General features: G+C 35.6%; 1 protein-coding gene and 1 pseudogene across 1 annotated transcript; one reads left to right on the top strand and one right to left on the bottom strand.

The window, feature by feature from the left end:
• Window positions 1-169: 169 nt before the first annotated feature.
• On the bottom strand, window positions 170-1117 carry LOC112607287 (olfactory receptor 52E8). Its single transcript, XM_025358396.1, has one exon. The coding sequence runs from the start codon at window positions 773-775 to the stop codon at window positions 170-172; it is 606 nt and encodes a 201-aa protein (XP_025214181.1). The 5' UTR covers window positions 776-1117.
• Window positions 1118-16659: 15542 nt separating this feature from the next.
• Window positions 16660-20233, top strand: LOC112605892 (annotated as a pseudogene).
• The last annotated feature ends 1281 nt before the right edge of the window (window positions 20234-21514 follow it).

Raw genomic sequence — 21514 nt, 5'->3', positions numbered from 1 at the left:
TTTGATGAGGGTAAAATTCTCAATATTATAATTGGAACAAAAGCTTCAGTTAACAGATAAATAATGTTATTGGCTGCACCATTCTCTTCTGTTTTTCCACTTTCTATTAGGTTAGAGTGACAGACTCTCCAACCTCCAACTGGTTAGTGATCGGTCTTGAGGAAAATCCTCAGCACTCTCTAATCTGCTTGGTCCTGACTCCATAGATTACAGGATTGAGGGCTGGTGGGACAACCACATACAGGATGGCTAATATAATATGTATATATTGTGGGATATTATGGCCAAAACAATGTGTCAAGAAGGAAAAAATTGCTGGTGTAAAAAAGGCTAAGATAACACCAATATGAGAACCACAGGTGTTGAGAGCTTTGAGTCGAGCTTCCCAGGAGGGCAGGCAGAAGACAGCACAGAGGATCCTGACATAGGAAAGAACAACAAGGAGCACATCCAATAACAAGAGAGACATGTTGCCAAGGCCAAACATAATGTTGACTTTGATGCTGGCACAGGCCAGACGAGCAATGCCCATGTGCTCACAGTAAGTATGAGGGATGATACGGTACCCAGAGAAGGGCAGCCTCAGAAGGAGAAACACTAGTGGAACAACCATGTAAAACCTCCTCAGGATAGCAACGCCAGCAATGAGGCTGATGATTTTGCTGGTGAGGATCATGGTGTACCGAAGAGGTTTGCAAATGGCAATGTAGCGGTCAAAGGCCATGGCCACCAACACGATGCTCTCCATGGCAGTGAAGAAATGAATGAAGAACATCTAAGAAAGTCAGCCTCCAAAATATGTTTCCTTGATATTGAACCAGAAGATGTCTAGCATTTTGGGGATGGCGGCTGTAGACAAGCCTAGGTCCGTGGAATCCAATATGGCCAGGAAGTAGTAGGTGAGCTCAGGGAGACTCTGCTCAGTCTGGATCACAAACAAGAGAGCAGCGTTTCCCAGGAGTGCAACAAGATACACAGAGAAAAAAGGGACTCCAATCCAAATGTGCACATCTTCTTGCCCTGGAATACCCAGCAGTAGGAATGAAGAAGGTTGGAACTGGGTGTCATTAGACATAGACATTCTTCCTGCCATATAAAGTTGCTGGGGACACTAGCGACAATTATAAAATTCCTATTAGTAATTCTTTTTCCACTTCTTCTTTTGTTCAGATTTCTAGTCAAATTCACAATAACATACTAATCTTTCTTTTTTTTATTATTATACTTTAAGTTCTAGGATACACGTGCACAACATGCAGGTGTGTTACATATGTACACATGTGCCATGTTGGTGTGCTGCACCCATTAACTTGTGCTGCACCCATTAACTTGTCATTGACATTAGGTATATCTCCTAATGCTATCCTTCCCCTCTCCCCACTCCCCACAATAGGCCGTGGTTTCATGAGGATGGTAAAATACCCTCCACAATTTTTCTAGCCTCTCCTGAGCAACATTGGTACCAGGAATAGAACTAGTCTTATTCTGCTGCCCCTTTAATTAATATCAAAGACTAATATAAAAAGAGAAGGCAGAATAATGTCATCTGCCAAATGAAAATGCAAAATCCAGAGTTTAACCAGAACTAAATAAGAAAAATAAAGCTCCAGGGTCAGTGTGTATAGTAATGTCACACATACTTTTGCTTCATGATCATGGTATTTCTAATCTCAACTATTCCTCTATTTGGGAATCGAAAATGTAGTGTGTATAACCCTGTTTCTGTGTTGTTATGCATTGTTACAGGTATTTGTGACTACTAGACTGTATACTTCTGTATACAATTTAGACTGTATATACTGTGTACAATTTGTGACTACTAGACTGTATACTTCTGAGAGTAGAAGAAACAACTGATCTTTGTTCATATGCACAAAAATGATCTGCTACATAACAGTTCTTAATTTAAAACCTGCACAGATAGACACTGATTAAAAGGAGACAAAACAGCACGTAATTTTAATGTCATATTTTAGGAAATAAATAATTTAGTTTCCATCACACCTGTGTTTGAGAAAAGAAGCTTAGCCATTGGATTTGGAAAATGGATAAAAACAAGGAGAAGAAAATACTTGACAAAGAGTATTCTGCAGCTATGATGGAGCATGGATGAAGAGATAATTTTAATCTAGATAAGCCTATTATTTGGAGAGTGCATAAATGCACATATTCAGTAAAGAAACTGTTTATGCATAGAGCAGTTTTTTTCTGTGGAAGGAAACTAAATATTCTGTGCTACAAAATTTTCAAATATATCTCAGTCTTATATTCATGGGAAGAAAGTAGAAGCACTTTGGATGACCTACAGTTTAGCTGCTACTCAAATTGTATCCCAGCTGTTATGTCTTTATGGATGTCACCATTATAGTAAATTTTGTATTTACATATACTAAATTCAAAATTTGAAGCAAAAAGTTCATTGCTGTGCGATTTACTTTACTTGGGAAAAAGTAGTTTTACAGATAATGCGGAATTGGTTAAATGTGATGTGGCAACTTCACAAAAAGCGTTGATTACAATTTAAGAATCCTTAAACATTGGGGGAAGTCACAAATGAGATATACACAGCAGAGATAAAAGTGTGTGAATGTCAGCAAGTTCTACTTTAATCCTGTAACAACAAAACTGCGTTGCTGGTAGTACCTATTTGAAACATATGAAGAATAACAAAAATGAGAGATAATTTGGGAATTCTTTCAGGTAGAGAGAGAGAGAGAGAGAGAGAGAGAGAAAATGTGTGTGTGTAAACTAGGGTGAAACTATCAGAGATAAGGGTATAAATTTCCTGTTTTTCACTAATTGAGAATACACAAAATAGGCAGCGAAATACCTTTCACAATTTATCCCGTCAAATATTGAAGAGGATATCTATGTATCAGTGGTGATTAGGAAGCTTAAATACAAAAATGGATAAAATTGGTCATATATCCTTAAGAATGCCACCACTTAGTAAAGAAGATAAAATTCCAAACATGAAATTTAAGAACTGTTCTGCAAGTGCTATGGTAGAAATGTGGACAAGATCTTTTAAATGTAGAAGTGAGTCAAGAAAAATTCTATGGAGGAAGTTAGCCTTATGCTGACTTGCAAAGAAATTCTTCTGACAAAAAAGAAAGAAAATTTTATTCTATATCAATAAGCAGGGGCAAAGTGAGAAGAAAGGAAGCACAGTGGCCATTTAGGATATAAAAATGAAATCAGTCATTCTCTTCAATGGTTTTATCCAGAGATTCTTATTAAGTCTGATGTCTTGGTCATGTTTAGGGGCTCCATACAGCATAAGTTGAAAAAATAAAAATATGGCTACATTCCAAGTATAGCAACTTATCCCATGTATCTCTGTGGATTTTAAAAGAAGACTTGGAAATTAATGCTTCCCTTCTCCCTAGGACAATATCATTTCCAAGTTTACAAACACTGATCAAAGCAACCAATCAATTAATTATTCAATAAATGTTTACTTAACCATTATTTCAACATATATTTATACATCTTCCAATCTCTGCTGAATTTAAAAATAAAACCGATTCTCAGCCGCTCTTCTGACTCCCTAACTCTAAGGTGCTACATGGGATTACATCCAGCTATCCAGCATCCATGTCCTCAATGTGTCATCTTCTTAATCGACCCTATTGCACCAACCTCCACCACACCCTACATATCCATATTCCCACATCCTGGAACAGATGACAATAAGGAAAAGACATGATGTACACCTGTTTTCTCATCTTTGTCTAACCTCACAATCTCATGACCAGCCTGCTATCATGTAACCTTATTCCATTTCTCAGATGTTTTATCACTCTAGCTCTGAGTCTGTGTTCATAAAAGTCTATTGCTCAGGGCCATGCTTCTTCCTGATTCATTTATTTATAAATTCATTTTAAAACATATTTTAAAAATTTGTCTTTATTTTTAATTTTTGTGGGTACATATCATATATATATATATTTATGGGGTACATGAGATGTTTTGATGCAAGCATGCAATATGAAATAAGCACATTATGGAGAATGGGGTATGCATCCCTTCAATCATTTATCCTTTGAGTTACAAACAATCCAATTGCATTCTTAGTTATTTTAAAATGTGTAATTATTAATCACTGTAGTCACCCTGTTATGCTATGAAATACTAGGTCTTATTCATTCTTTCTATTTTTTGTACCCATTAACCATCCACACCTGCCCCCAGTCCCCTACTACCATTTCCAGTTCCCGGTAACCATCCTTCTACCTTCACCTATGCTATACCTTGTATGTTCTAGAAAATACAGAGAGCTAGTCTTTGCTCTTTTGCTGTTCACATACGTACATCTATATACAGAGTCGGAAACAATAGCTAAAGAGATATGGGATATATTGGTACAATTTCTTCCACATCAGCTTTCACACTTTAGTTTGGCATCTGGGACTTTGCATGGTCATATGTGTGTGTAGGTAAAAATACAGTTTGGGGAGTTTATGAGTGTGAGTGTGAGTGTGTATTGACTCTTCATCTTGTTGTCATGCTTTCACCTTCCCTGCATCTCTCCATACTAGCTTGCCATAAGCTCTTTCTTCATCCTTCCTGGTAACTTTTCACAGCCTAACCATGATATAACTTACCTTAGTCTCAAAATCTCTACAAAATATCCCTTGGCATATTCTTGGGGTGCACCACTTAGTATGCCAACAGAAGATATTTATACTGTTCTTGTAGCCTCACTTCCCCTGGGATGGGTACCATAGTATCTTGGAGGCGTTGATGTAGTATAGTTAATAGACTCTGGAGAATTCCTCTTCTCAATCTCTTCCTCCTTATACTGAAACAATAGGGCAAGAGTTTATCACTGTTCTCTTGTTTTTCCCAAATTTTATATTCATTTACTGACAGAATACTTTTGATTTCTCACTTCAAAATTAAATTGCTAAACTCTTGGTAAACACTTGGGATTTTGTCTTTATCCTTTTATCCCATCTTCTTCAGTTCTCAGTTCCCTGACTCTCTCTTTCTTCTTCAAATTTCTCTTTCTAGTCCTAATATTTTATTTTCTCATTTTAAAACCCTCTTGATAGAATTTTTCATGGAATCAATATCTTGTCATCTATTCCATTGTACTTTTCTTTATCAATTCATCCACCAATGGACATTTGGTGGCAACTCTCTGGAAATCTCTTCTACAGTGTGCATATCTATTTGACATCACTCAAAGCTTACTGTTTGTGAACGAGATTTTTGTTGGGCTATAAGTCAAATACAATCAGTAGAAATTATTTAGCATCATAGGTTTCTGAAGCAGGAATAACAGTGGGAACTGACAAAAGGCTATCCAAAAAAATTAAGAGAAAAAATTGGGGAATTAATTGATCATAGGGGATTTTTCAAAGCTCTGAAATGTTCCTGAGAAGCTAAAACACACTACACACGTACATGATTATGAAAATGTCCAGAAAAGACCTGAGAAGGCCCTAATCTGTCATCTCTGGTAAAATAATATCAAAATATAGAATGTAACTTATACCACCAGAAAATACCTGGTACATTCAAGATGTCATACAGATACACATACACAGACATAAACCAGTGGGATTTTTATTATGTTGTGGAATATAAACATTGTAATAACAAACCCAGAAAATTCCTCATATAAAGGGCATTTATGAAAAACCTATGGCTCACATCATACTCAATGGTGAATATCCAAAGGGATAATTAAACTTTCCGCCTAAGGTCATGAACAAGACAAGGATGCTTGCTTTTATGACTACTATTTAACATTGTACTGGAAGTTCTAGCCAGAGCAATCAGTCAAGAAAAGGGAAGAAAAATTATTCAAATTTTAAAGGAAAGAGTAAACTACCTTTATTTTCAGAAAACATAATATTAAATGTAGAAAATCATAAAGAATCCACAAAAAAGTATTAGAACTCATAAACAAATGCAGCAAATTTGCAAAACACAAGAGCAATACTCAATCAGTTGTATTTTGTTGAACACTGGTGAAGAAATTAATGAAGGTCTAAATAAATGGAAAAATATTTTATGTTCATGGATTGGGAAATGTAATACTCCTAAGGTGGTCATTTTCACAAAAGTTATCCATATATCATGTGCAATTCCTATTAAAATCACAATGTCTTCTTTTGCAGAATGGAGAGAGAAAAAACTAAAATATATATAGAAGAGAACAGGCCCTTAAATAGTCAAAACAATTTAAACATGAAAAACAAAGTTAGACGACTCACATTTTCTTATTTTAACACTTACTACAAAGCTATTTTACTCAAAAAAGCGTGGTGCTGACATAAGAATCGTCATAAAAAGCACTGGAATTAAATCGAGAGTTGAGAAATAAACCCGTATGTCTCTGGTCTTTTGATTTTGGGCCATGATTTCATGACCATTAAGTGAGAAAATAAATAGTCTGGCCAAATTTAACACAGCATGATGACTGTAGTTAATAATAATGTATTGTTGTACTTTGATTTTGTACCCTTAACCTTCACTGAAGTCATTTATTAGTTCTAGGAGCCTTTTGGCAGAGTCTTTAGGATTTTCCAGGTATAAAATTAAATTGTCAGCAAGGAGATAGTTTGACATTTTTCTCTATTTGGATGCTTTTTATTTCTTTCTTTCACCTGATTGCTCTGGCTAGAACTTCCAGTACCATGATTAATGGAAGTGGTGAGAGTAGGCATCATTGTCTTGTTCTGATTCTCAAGGGAAATACTTTGAGCTTTTGCCCATTCAGCGTGATGTTGGCTGTGGATTTGTCATAGATGGCTCTTATCATCTTGAGGTATGTTCCTTCATTGCCCAGTCTGTTGAGGTTTTTTGTCATGAGGGGATGTGTAATTTTATCAAAAACTTTTTCTGTATCTATTGAGATGATCTTATGGTTTTCGCTTTTAATTCTGTTTATATGGTGAATCACATCTATTGATTTGCCTGTGTTGAAACAACCGTGTATCTCAGGGCAAAAAGCCTACCTGATCATGGGATATTAACCTTTCAAAGTGCCTCTGAATTTGGTTTGCTAATATTTTGTCGAATATTTTTGCGTTTATGTCCATGAGAAATAAAACCTTGAAGTTTTTTGTTGTTGTTGTTGTCTCTGCCAGGTTTTGGTATTAGGTTGATGCTGGCTTCATAGAATGAGTTAGAAAGGAGCCCCTTCCTCTTGATTTTTTGGAACAGTTTCAGTAGAATTGGTATCAGTTATTCTATAGATATCTGGTAGAATTTGGCTGTAAGTCCATCTGGTCCAGGAATTTTTTTTGATTGGTAATTTATTACTGATTCAATTTCTGAAGATGCTATTTGTCTATTCAGGATTTTAATCTCTTCCTGATTCAATTTAAGAGCTTGTGTACTTCCCAAAATTTATGCATTTCCTCCAGATTTTCTCATTTGTGTGAACAGAATTGATTATAGTAGTGTCAGAGGATCTTTTGTATTTCTGTGAGATCAGTTGTAACATTGCCTTTGCCATTTCTGATAGTGCCTATTTAGATAATTTCTTTTTGTTTGTCAATCTAGCTAGGGGTCTATCAATCTTATTTATTTTTTTGAAGAACCAAGTATTGATTTCATTAACATTATGTATGTATTTTTGCATGTAAATTTGATTAAGGTCTTTTGTCACTTTATTTTCTTCTGCTAGCTTGGGGGCTGGTTTATTCTTTTTTCTAGTTCCTTTAATTTTTATTGGTTTAAAGTCTGTTTTCTCTGATGTAAGAATAGCAATCAGTGCTCTTTTTCATTTTCCATTTTATGGTACATCTTTCTCCATTTCTTTACTTTGAGCCTGTGGATATCATTACATGTGAGATGGATCATTTAAAGACAACAGATGGTTGGGTCAGCATACAAAAATCAGTAGCATTTCTATACACCAACAATGTCTAAGCTGAGAATGAAATCAAGAGCACAATCCCACTTACAGTAGCTGCAAATAATATATATAAAATGAAATACCTAGGAATAGAGCTAACCAAGGAGGCAAAAGATCTTTACAAGGAGAACTATGAAACACTGCTGAAAGAAATCAGAGATGACACAAATAAATGAAAAAACAATCCATGTTCATGAATTGGAAGAATCAATATCATAAAAATGGCCATACTACCCAAAGAAATTTGCAGATTCAATGCTATTTCTGTCAAATTATGAACATCATTCTTCACAGAATTAGAAAAAAAATTCTAAAATAGTTTACTCTCATAGAACAGAATAAAAAACACAGAAATAAATCTTCATGGCTACAGTGATATGATCTTCAGTGACACTGACAAAAACAAGCAATGGAGTAAGCACCCCCTATTAAATAAATGGTATTGGTGTAACTCTTTATCCATACACAGAAGACTGAAGATGGATCTGTACCTTTCACCATATACAAAAATCAACTCAAAATGAATGAAAGGTTTAAATGTAAGACCTCAAACTATAAAAATCCTAAAAGATAACCATAGAAGTACTCTTCTTGATATTGACCTTGGCAGAGAATATTTGACTAAGTCCCCAAAAGCAACTGCAACAAAAACAAAAATTGAAAAAAGAGACCCAAATAAAGAAAAAAATCTTCTGCACAGAAAAAGAAACTATCAACAGAGCAAATACCCTACAGCATGTGAGAAAATATTCACAAACTATGCATCTGACAAATGTCTAATATCCAGAATCCATAGAGAACTTAAATCAACAAGCAAAAAAAAAAAAAAAATCATTAAAAAATGGGCAAAGGACATGAACAGATATGTCTCAAAAGAAGACATATAAGCAACAAATAAACCTATTGAAAATGCTCAGCATTACTAGTCATCAGAGAAATGCAAATCAAAACCATAAAAAGATACCATCTCATATCAGTTAGAATGGCTATTATTAAAATGTCAAAAAAACAAAAAAAACAAAAAAGCAGGTGCTGGTGAGGCTGCAGAGAAATGGAAAGCTTATACACTGCTGGTGGGAATGTAAATTAGTCCAGCAACTGTGGAAGGCAACCTGGAGATTTCTCAAAGAACTTAAAAGAGAGCTACCATCTGACCTAGGAATTCCATTACTGAGTGTATACGCAAAGGAAAATAAATAATTATGTCCAAAAGACACATACACTCAGGTGTTCATTGCCATTACTGTGGTATTCACAGTAGTAAAGACATGGAATTAATCCAGGTGTCCATCAATGGTAGATTGGATTAAAAAAAGTGGTACATATACACACCATGGAATACTATGCAGTCATAAAAAGAATGAAATCATATTCTTTGCAGCAATAGAGATGGAGCCAAAGGTCATAATTCTAAGCAAATTAACATAGGAAAAGAAAATCAAATATTGCATGTTCTCACTTATAAATGGAAGCTAAAAAACACATGGACATAAATATGGGAACAATAGACCCTGTGGACTATTAGAGGGTGGAGGGAGGAAGTAGGCTGAAAAACTGCCTTTTGGGTACTATGTTCACTACCTGAGTGATGGAATTCATACCCCAAACCTTAGCATCATGCAACAGTCCCATGTAACAAACCTGCACAAGTATCCCCTGTATCTGAAATAAGAGTTGAAATTTATTGTGTATTTCAAAATAGCTAAAAGAGAAGATTTTCAATGTTGTCACCACAAAGAAACGATAAATATTTGGGTGACAGATATGCTAATTATCGTGATTTGATAATTCTATAATGTACATATATATCAAAACATCACAATTCACCCCGTAATATATACCATTATTATTTATCAACTAAAAATTTAATAAAACTTTTAAATTTGGTGCCAGGACAACTGGATACACACATGATAAAAGAGGGAAGTTGTCCGGGTGCGGTGGCTCAGGCCTGTAATCCCAGCACTTTGTGAGGCCAAAGCGGGAAGATCACGTGGTCAGGAGATTGAGACCATCTTGGCCAACGTGGTGAAACCTTGTCTCTACTAAAATACAAAAAATTAGCCAGGTGTGGTGGCACGTCCCTGTAATCCCAGCTACTTGGGAGGCTGAGGCAGGGGAATCACTTGAATCCAGGAGGTAGAGGTTATAGTGAGCTGAGATCATGCCACTGCACTCCAGCCTGGCAACAGAGCAAGGATCTGTCTCAAAAAAAAAAAAAAAAAAAAAAAAAAAGTGAAGTTGCACCCTTAACACTATTTATATACAAAAATTAAATTTAACTGAATCAAAACTTAAATATAACTAAAACAATGAAACTCTTAGAATAAAACATAGGGTAAGTCATGACTTCAGACTTGATTTCTTATATAGGGCAACAAAAACAGAGCAATGAATTATAAACTAATGAATGAAGTATTAAGATTAAAAACTTTTGTGAATTAAATAACACTATAAAGAGAGTGAAAAGCCAACCTATAGAATGGGAGAAAATATTTCCTGAATTAAATGTTTTTAAACCATTTCTATTATTTTTTTAAATATCTTAAGCTAAGCATGAAAGGGTCTCCCTTAATGTGCAGACCAACAGAATGAAGGAGTATGCATACTGTGGAAATATGTATTTACCTGAGACCAGAAACATGACAAACATACAGTCTTGTCCCCATATAACTAGATGCTCTATGTAGTGTATAAGACAAGAAAAAGAAATAAAAATACAAAAACTTTTAGAAAGTAAAAAAAAAACCTGTCATCATTCACAGAGGACATGATTAGGTTTACATAAAAGTTAAAATATTCATGGAAAAACTCTTAGAATTAACAAATACATTTATCAAGGATACCTGATACAAAGCCAATATAAAAAAATTTGGTCAGACATGGTTGCTCATGCCTGTAATCCCAACACTTTGGGAGGCCAAGGCAGGAGGGTTACTTAAGCCCAGGATTTCAAGACCAACCTAGACAACTTAGGAAGACCCTGTTTCTATAAATAATAATAATAATAATTTAAAAATAAATTACATTTTTCTATACTAATAAAAAATTGATAAATTAAAATCTTGAAAATTATATTTTTTAAATGGCATCACAAAACATCAGATGCTTTGACCTAACTCTAACAAATTGATTGCAAAACTTCTATAATAAAAGCATAATAATCCTTAAAAGGAACTTTTTAAATACATAAATACTTGAAAAGATATACCTAGTTCACGAGCTGGAATAATCAGTAACCTTTTAAAAACATTCTCTATAATTGAACTATATATTCAATGCAATAAATATTTCAATGAACTTGTTTGCTTATTTGTCCTCTTGTTTTTGTTTTCTCAGTTATATATATATATTATATATATATATATTATATATATATATATTTATTTTTTTTTTTTTTGAGACGGAGTCTCGCTCTGTTGCCCAGGCTGGAGTGCAGTGGCGCCATCTCGGTTCACTGCAAGCTCCACCTCGCGGATTCACGCCATTCTCCTACCTCAGCCTCCCAAGTAGCTGGGACTACAGGCGCCTGCCACCACACCCAGCTAATTTTTTGTATTTTTAGTAGAGATGGGGTTTCACCGTGTTAGCCAGGATGGTCTCAATCTTCTGACCTCGTGATCCACCTGCCTTGGCCTCCCAAAGTGCGGGGATGACAAGCATGAGCCATCACAACTGGTCTATATATTTTAAAAGAAATTGGCTTGACAATCCTGAAGAACAAAATTTTAGGATTTATATTACTATATTCCATAATTGATTTTATAGCATCACTTATGAAAATTGTGAAATACTTGCACAAGAACAGACAACAAGCAGAACAACATAGTTCAAACACAAAAATACACATGTATAAATGTATAATTTATGACAAACAGCACCACAAAACACTGGAAAATTCATAGGCTTTTTAATAAATGAAACAAGATCAAATGAATAGCAAATGTAAATCAATTATATACTGAAAAACCAATTGTTTCTATGTAACTGCCCTACAATGTGATAGTTAATATCCTCTCAAGGGTCTTGACAACGTGAGCAAGATGGACTACTAAGATGTTCCAGCTCTTAGTTGCCTCACACAGATAGCCAGAACAATGAATAAACAATTACATTTTAATGAAAGTAACTGAAGGAGAGTGCCAGCTTGTGAGACCCTGAGCCTTGAACCCTGGCTCCACAGCCACTCCAAGTCACTGCACTTCGAGCCCAGCGCTACTGCAGCTGCTTACAGGTCATGTCAAATTGGAGGGATCCTGTCAGCTGAGTCCCCTCATTGTGGGAAAGATTAAAAATAGGAGGACCCCAAAAACCCTTGACACTAAGGACATAAACAAACTGTACCACCACTACTGCTGAGCTACTACAAACTTCTACAGTCTAAGCTACTGAGGCACCTGCAGTTATTGCTGACATATTAAACTCAGCTCAGGAAGCTGCACAGAGACTATACTACACCTATGTGGGAACAGAATCACCACACTCTTCCCAACTGGCACACTAAAATCCAACTACAAGTGGTAATTGTCCTCTACAAAAACCACTTTGGAAAGTTTGGAGATAAGTGTTCCACCAGATACACAGGCATCAATACAGAGACACAAGAAACATGAAAAGGCAAAGAAATATGATACCACCAAGGAAGAAAACACAATGGACTCCAGTAAAAAGAAAATCAACAAATTCTCAAAAAATAAAAATAAAAACAATGTTGCTGAGCAGACTCAGAAAAATACAAGAAAATACAGCATAGACAATTCAATTAAACCAGGAAAATAATTCATGAAACAAATGAGAAATTCAACAGAAGATAAAAATTGTGAAAACCAAATAGAAATCCTGTAGCTGAAGAATTCAATGAATAAGTTTTCAAATTACAATAGAGAGATTCAATAGCAGACTTGGTCAAGCAGAGGAAAGAATCTGTTGACAGGTTGTTTGAAATAAGTCAGAGAAAAACAAAAGAAGTATTTTTTAAAAAGTACAGAAATAATGGTGTCCCTTAATGGGACACCATTAAGTAAACAAATATTTATATTATGAGAATTCTAGAAGGAGAAGAGAAAGAAAAGGGCAAAGGAAACCTACTTAATAAAAGAATAACTGAAAACTTTCCAAATGTGAAGAGAGATATAGATATCCAGATCCGAAAGCTCAAAATCACCCAAGTAAATTCAACTCAAGAAGATCCTCCTTGAGGCATTATAATGTCAAATTGTCAAAAGTCCAAGACAAAAAGTCTCTAGGTCTTTAGACTATTTGGCATGAGGAAATGGTGAAAATAATGGGAAAATACATCCAATCCCTCAACACTTTTCAGGAGAAGTAATGTCCTCAGAGAACAGCTGGGATTCTGTTTCAAAAGGAAGAGAAACAGAACATCAGAAGTGGTTTAAGGCCAAAAATAATATCACTGCTAATAAAAAAATTGATTCCAGAAGTCACAGTGAAATAATCTTGGGAATAGGAGGGGGTAGATAGAGTGACCAATTAGGAGATATATGATTATTGATATTATGACCCTAACAGAACTAGAATTTTTATGTTTTAAAAATAATGTAATTTGATAATGCCAGAGCACCTCCTACAATCGAAGCACTATACTAGGTGAACTGAAGGATAAAGTTGACTTAAACATCACTCTACTATCAATTCATAAAAATAATGGAAGAGAGAAAACACAAAACCAACACAAAAGAAAATTTACCTGTTATAATAGTGGCACACATTGATACTGAGAATACAAAGACAAAGATTCTATGAGATTGATTCATATGAAAGATCATTATGAAGTATAGGACAATTGAGAAAGTGCTGAAGCAAAGTAGAAATGAGAGGTAGTTATTTTATATGGAGGACTTTTGATTATCAAAGACAGGATGTGTGTTTGGGAGTCATGTAGTACAATGAAAGTATAAAAGGTTGATTGGATATTGAGTGAAGAAATTTGGCAACAATTGTGTTTGCCCTTTATTACATAAAGTCTGCAGTATACAATGGAGGATGTATGGGTCATGGGAAGGAATATTAAGCAGAAATTGGATAGAGTCAGACTTGACTTGGGAAGATAAATATGGATACAATAAGGAAGATGAACACAATGAGAGAGAAACGGGAACCTAGAGAGTTACTTTCTCATTAATCAAAAGAGAAGTAATGAATGCAAGAACATGGCAGATCAAACCAAAATCTCTCTTGGACCATAGACAGCATTACTATTTCTGTGCTAACAACTCAAAATAGTCTGAACTTAGAAGGCAAAAAATACCAACTGTCTTTGTACTCATTTTTCTCTCAGTCGATTTCTGTGTGTGTGTGTGTGTGTGTGTGTGTGTGTTTATAAAAGTTTTTATTTTTTCTTCACCTTTTTTTGCTTGTATTTTTTGTTGTGGTAAAAATCACATAATAAACTAACAATCTTAACCATTTTTAAGTGTACAGTTCAATAGTGTTAAGTATGTTTACATTATTGTGCAACCGAACTCTAGAATCTTTTTATCGTATATCACTAAGACTCTGTATCCACTAAACACTAATAATTCCCTCTTTCTCTTCTCTCCAGCCCTTGCTAACCACATTTCTGCTGTTTCTTTTCTATAATTTGACTACTTTAAATACTTCATAAAACCTAATTTAAAAATGAGAAAATGAATTGAATAGAAAATTATCCAAAGAAGATATATGAATAGCCAATAAATACTTGAAAAGATGCTCATCTTCACTAAATATCAGGGAAATGCAAATCAAAGCAATGAGACATCAACTCATACTCACTAGAATGGCCACTATCAAATGAGCAGAATGTAAGTGTTGAGCATGTGGAGAGCCCTTGTGCACTGGTGATGGGAATGCAAAATGGTGCAGGTAGTACAGAGAGCAAGCAGTAAGGAGATACTACTAAAATTAAAAATACAATTAGAATATGATTCAGTAACCCCACTTCTGGATATATATCCAAACAGAATTCAAAGCAGGATCTTAAAGATAAATTTTCACACATGTTCGTGATAGCATTATTTATAATAGACAAAGGGTAGAGTGGAAACAATCCAAATGTCTATTGACAATGAATGGAAAAGCAAAAATGATATGTACATAAAGTGGAGTATTATGAAATCTTTTTTTTTTAAAGAATATTGTTTCACATGCCACAATACAGGTGAACCATTAGGGCATTATGCTAAGCAAAATATGCCAGTTGCAAAAGGACAAATACTGTATGAGTCCCCTCAGTCTATTTCTAACTATAGTCAGGAAAACCAGTCTCTGTAGCATGTCCTAGTAGTACTATCAGGTCTACTTTATCATCATTAAGGAAGGGAGCCTCTCAGGAAACACTACTTCTGCTCTGGCTAGAAGGGACAATATAATATGTTTTATAAGGAAAAGGTATAATTTTCTTCACCTTCTGCCAAAAGAGCTGAAACACATGCAAGTCTCTCTTCAAAGACTGTATATGTTCACCATTGGTTATAAACTGAGAAGGAGAATCTTGGTGGGTTGGAAGAAAGTTGCTGCCATTATCTATAGGCATGCACACTGCCAATAAACAGAGTTGTACCACAGAGTCTAATATGTCTATTTGAGATGTCTTCTTTTTCATCTTTCGAAGCCTCAATTGTAACAGTTGTGAAACTACATCAGGATTTACACAAACATATTAAAACAGAAAAGTTGCTGAGAACAGTTTCATGGTCACAATGTGAAGACTTAATAGTCCAAAATCAATGCTTTCATGGCTCCTGAGGGAAGCAGAATTAACATCATCCTCAAAACAGGTTCCTCTCTCTTCAAGATATTTTCCTTCCCATCCTTCCATAACATATCTGCTCCCCTGAGCTAAGGAGTTAAGATGTTTCTCTGCAGATGCAGTAAAGAGGAATAAAGACTTACTAAGACTTAATGACGCTCAAGTCCATGTTTCTGCCCAGAGGATTCTGAAGACTAGGCTTAGGGATTCTGGGACGTGCCTGGTCATAGGGATGCTTTCACTCACTATAAAGTTTTCTCCATGTTACCAGGCAGGTTTGCTGCTCAGAGGCTTGAAGGGGAACCTAATCGCCATCTTCAAGAACCTGGGCTCATTCTGCAATTCTGCTCCAAGTGAGGTCCGGGAGAAGAAATATTAGAGAGGTAAGAATGCTTGTGCAGGAGAAGTGAGAAGATACAGAGGAGAGGAGAGCAAATGATGACGGAAGAAGCCAGATTTTTCCACTTTTCTGAGGAATTATCCCAAGCACCATTGCACCATTCTCTTCACAGAGGAACACAACAGAGCACATGGGATTCGAACAGATATCCATAGGTGAGGGCAGTGGTGTACCAATTAGTAATGCACAGAATTTCTGTCTCTGTATCTCTCTCTCTCTCTCTCTCCCCTCATTCTCTGCCCCACTCTCTTACAAACACACACATACACACACCCTCACAGAGTACACTGTTCACAGCCGAAACACCACAAATACAGTCATATAGTAGCATGGCAATACTTGTTGTCAATAAGACAAAAGGATGTTATTGCAGACTTCATTTATATGTGTGTATTTAAGGTGATGGGGGGAGTATCACTTATGTCAATATTCAAATAAAATTATATAGGTATAATGTATTTGGTCTGTACAGTTTTATTCTCTAGTTCCCTCATTGTCTGAGTGAATTTAATGTTGAAAATTGTGACTTGGTTCCCTGTATCCTTCCTACTCCATGGAACCATACCCAAGCCGTTTTTATTGTAAGCACAATACACCTGCTAGATCAGCTAGATCAGCTGGACTGAACCGTCAATGGCACAGTTATGGAAGAGCCTGAATGAAGGTCTTTATCCACTTTGTCCATTCATCAACTGCTTTGGTCTCACCAAGCTTAGGAAAGCTGTAAGAATAAGGGAAGAAAATTGTTTTCTTTCTAAATGGCAGTATTTGGTAACATTTGTATCCATAAAAATCTAGAGAAAAATATTAATGTCTGACTCTGTGCCATTTCTTTACTTTGGCCTCTTCTGATTCATCCAACCTTTATCTAATCTTATGTCCAACTGTGACATAATTTGGACTTATTACAATGAAATAACTTATTTCTGCTAACAGGTGAATTAGTTTAGCTATCTTGCATTAAATAAAGAAAATATTTGGGAGTGTTAATAAAATAAGTAAGTATAATTTGTTGAGGATACACTATGCACTAGCCCCTATACAAACATTGGTCTTATTTATCACTAAAATAAATGACATTAGTTATAATTTATCATGTCATTTTTACAGGAGAAAAAAACTGATCTATCTGGTTAAAGAATCTGTCCAAGGATCTCAAGCAAGTAAATGGTTTAGCAGGTTTTCAAGCCATGTCTGAATAGTTTTAAGGTCCACAGAAGACCTCTATAATATTCTACTACAGTCAGCAAAAAAAAAAAAAAAAAAAAAAGAAAAAAGAAAAAGAAAAAAAATCCAACAAAGTGAAAAAATAATCTCAAGTTCAAAATGTGAACTTTGGTGAGCACAATAGAGAGAAATTGCTAATTATTATGAATTTGTCTTTTCAGATGGACTCCAGTGGGGATCTTTGTCAATGTGCATATCTAGAGAAGAATAAATTTAACAATTTGCCCTCAAAAAAAGATCTTGAGGTTATTGGCCATACATTGTCTGCTACTGTGGCATAAAGTTATGACAGAAAGAAGGCAAAAATTCAGGTAAAACTGTGAGAGGGTGGATGTGGTGACAGCTTTGAATTGTACTGTCAGAGAAGCGTCCCCTTTGCCACCTCCCTGAGAATGTTTTTCTCAGTTGGCAAAGTATCATGTTGAGACACAACCACCCTTAAGATTGGGCTGACTCTGGATTGTAAATTTCACAACATATCATCCTAGCTATTTCCTCAGACTCTTCCAGGTGAAATCACAAAAACCACTGCCCTCTGGTTTTTCAGCCTGGCATCTTTTCCTCAATACTGGCAAACATTGTGTTCTGTTTTCAATTTTCTCTCAGCTTCTCAGGGACCAAGAGATGCTCTTGTTCTTCTCATATAGAATGGAAGTTATTAACCCCTTTGCCTGTGTGCTTCTGCTGTAAAATAGCTACCTGGCAAAGTTACAGGACAACTGGTGTGTGCGGCCACATACGTAATAAAATAGGATTTCTCTCTCTACTCCTATCTCTCCAAACTTCTCTCTCTCTCTCTCTGTCACACACACTCACACACAAACAAAAGCACATTATTATAAACCTCAACTCTGATTCAGTTGAATGCTGAACAACTGGGAACCAACATTCATGTGGCAGTTTTGAGCATATTACAATGATTATCGCTGGTTCTCAACTCTTAGTTGCAGCTATTTTCTTCATAGAAATAAGGCCAGTACATGCAGAAATATTATACAATCCAGGTAACATTAATTGCTACAGAGTTGTACAGTGTCTTTAGGGACACAAAGTTAAAATAAGGAAATTTTCCTTGTTATTGTCAAGGAAGCAATGAAAAGTCCTTAAAAATATTTTAATTTCAATATTAAAATATGCTAAATATTTATCTGTTTCCACCTGAAGCTAGACACAATTTTGGGACGTGGGATTTTTTTAAATATTATTCATCGATGTTATAGACTGTAAGGAAGATAAACATAATTTGGCAGATACATGCAAGGCATTTTATTGGAAGGATTCAGGAAATCAGAATGACAGGATCTTGGAGAAACCAGATTGTTCGTGAAGATTTAGAAACATCAAAACTAGCAATTAATCCATAAGAGAAACGCACTGATCAGTTTAGCTGAGTTATAACCAGGAAAGTTCTAACAGAGACTGATTAACTACACTTAATGTGATGTCACTGTATAAGATCCTTACGCTTATATTATAACAAAACATAGAAAGTGGCAGACAGTAGTACTTCTCCTTTTTATGAGGAATCTGTCACTTGTAGAAATTATTAAGATATTCAAAGAGATTTAGTTTCTCTGAATTATATCCATAATATTTATATTATAAGACATTAGAGCAAAATTTAAATGTTTAATGTTAAAATAATATTAACAATCTATTATATAAAACATAATTTGATACTTTTTGTTAAAATCACTATTTTCCAAAAAATTAGTTGTAAAAATGGCATCATTTTCCTTTGGAAATATTTTTCTTGTCTAAGTTAATAGAGCTGAAATCTCATAAATCATTTACAATTTCATTTAATCTATTATGGTAACACTTCATATAACCTCTGGAAAATTTCACTGTGTACTTATGAGAGAATGAAAGTGAGAATGGCTAAAAATTTTCTATCATAAATATAGTTTTGAGCTTTTAAGCTTCTGGAAAGGTACTTAGAAAACCCCAAAGATCTCAAGACCACACTTTGAAGAACACGTGGGATGGTGATTTACAAAAAGTAAATAAGGGTTACTTAGGGAAGTAATGGAAGGGAATGCCTTAATATAAATATGCATTGCATTATGAATTTTTTCCAGTTTTTTCAAATATTTCAAAGGTTACAAAATATAAAGCCATGAGCAATATTGCCTATGATGGATCTCAGAACAATAATCTGTGTTGAGAGGCTTCCTCCATTACCCTCTGGGAGGAAGTGAATCTCAAGTGTTTGTAAATTAACCACCTATACCATTACCTCTAGCACACTGATAAGAGTTTTTCTGTTGCTTCAGGAACTTGACAAGGGAGGACCTTAAAGAAATTGAGGTTCTTCTTACTTAGGAATTCAGTGACACTTGCTGGGAAAATACCTTCTATCAATGACACCCACTTCTATCCCCCCTTCTTTCTCCTGCTAGGAATACCAGGACTGGAAACTTTACATATGTGAATTGCTTTCCCATTCTGTATTGTACAGCTGATTGCCATTGTGGGGAATATGATCATTCTCTTTGTGATCAAAATCGAACACAGTCTATACCAGCTCATGTTCTACTTCCTGGCCATGTTGTCTATGATTGATCTGGGTCTGTCCACATTCACTATCCCCAAAATGCTAGGAATCTTATGGTACAACCTCCAAGAGATCAGCTTTCGGGGCTGCCTTCTTCAGATGTTCTCTATTCACATGTTTACAGGCATGGAGACTGTTCTGTTGGTAGTCATGGCTTATGACCGCTTTGTTGCCATCTGCAACCCTCTCCAGTACACCATGATCCTCACTAGTAGAAACATCAGTATCCTAGCTTCTGTGGTTGTTGGAAGAAAATTAGTTCTTATAACTCCATTTGTGTTTCTCATTCTGCACCTGCCATTCTGTGGGCATAACATCATACCTCACACATACTGTGAGCACATGGATCTGGCCCAGTTGGCCTGTGGACCTATCAAGATCAACATAATCTATGGGCTCATGGTGATTTCTTTCTTTTTTTAAAAAAAAATTTATTTATTATTATTATACTTTAAGTTGTAGCGTACATGTGCATAATGTGCAGGTTTGTTACATATGTATACTTGTGCCATGTTGGTGTGCTGCACCCATCAACTCGTCATTTACATCAGGTATAACACCCAATGCAATCCCTCCCCCCTCCCCCCTCCCCATGATAGACCCCGGTGTGTGATGTTCCCCTTCCTGAGTCCAAGGGATCTCATTGTTCAGTTCCCACCTATGAGTGAGAACATGCGGTGTTTGGTTTTGTGTTCTTGTGATAGTTTGCTAAGAATGATGGTTTCCAGCTGCATCCATGTCCCTACAAAGGACACAAACTCATGCTTTTTTATGGCTGCATAGTATTCCATGGTGTATATGTGCCACATTTTCTTAATCCAGTCTGTCACTGATGGACATTTGGGCTGATTCCAAGTCTTTGCTATTGTGAATAGTGCTGCAATAAACATACGTGTGCATGTGTCTTTATAGCAGCATAATTTATAATCCTTTGGGTATATAGCCAGTAATGGGATGGCTGGGTGATATGGTACATCTAGTTCTAGATCCTTGAGGAATCGCCATACTGTTTTCCATAATGGTTGAACTAGTTTACAATCCCACCAACAGTGTAAAAGTGTTCCTATTTCTCCACATCCTCTCCAGCACCCGTTGTTTCCTGACTTTTTAATGATTGCCATTCTAACTGGTGTGAGATGGTATCTCATTGTGGTTTTGATTTGCATTTCTCTGATGGCCAGTGATGCTGAGCATTTTCTCATGTGTCTGTTGGCTGTATGAATGTCTTCTTTTGAGAAATGTCTGTTCATATACTTTGCCCACTTTTTGATGGGGTTGTTTGTTTTTTTCTTGTAAATTTGTTTGAGTTCTTTGTAGGTTCTGGATATTAGCCCTTTGTCAGATGAGTAGATTGCAAAAATTTTCTCCCATTCCGTAGGTTGCCTGTTCACTCTGATGGTAGTTTCTTTTGCTGTGCAGAAGCTCTTTAGTTTAATTAGATCCCATTTGTCAATTTTGGCTTTTGCTGCCGTTGCTTTTGGTGTTTTAGACATGAAGTCTTTGACCATGCCTATGTCCTGAATAGTACTACCTAGGTTTTCCTCCAGGGTTTTTATGGTATTAGGTCTAACATTTAAGTCTCTAATCCATCTTGAATTAATTTTCGTATAAGAAGTAAGGAAAGGATCCAGTTTCAGCTTTCTACTTATGGCTAGCCAATTTTCTCAGCACCATTTATTAAATAGGGAATCCTTTCCCCATTTC

The sequence above is a fragment of the Theropithecus gelada genome, chromosome 14 (genome assembly GCF_003255815.1).
Source record: "Theropithecus gelada isolate Dixy chromosome 14, Tgel_1.0, whole genome shotgun sequence".
NCBI lineage: Eukaryota > Metazoa > Chordata > Mammalia > Primates > Cercopithecidae > Theropithecus > Theropithecus gelada.
Note: the sequence above shows the minus strand (reverse complement) of the source record. Positions and strands in the feature narration are given on the sequence as shown.

Bases quoted from the DNA above. Each gene is read 5' to 3' on its own strand.
- LOC112607287 (XM_025358396.1), bottom strand. From the start codon at position 775: ATGTTCTTCATTCATTTCTTCACTGCCATGGAGAGCATCGTGTTGGTG.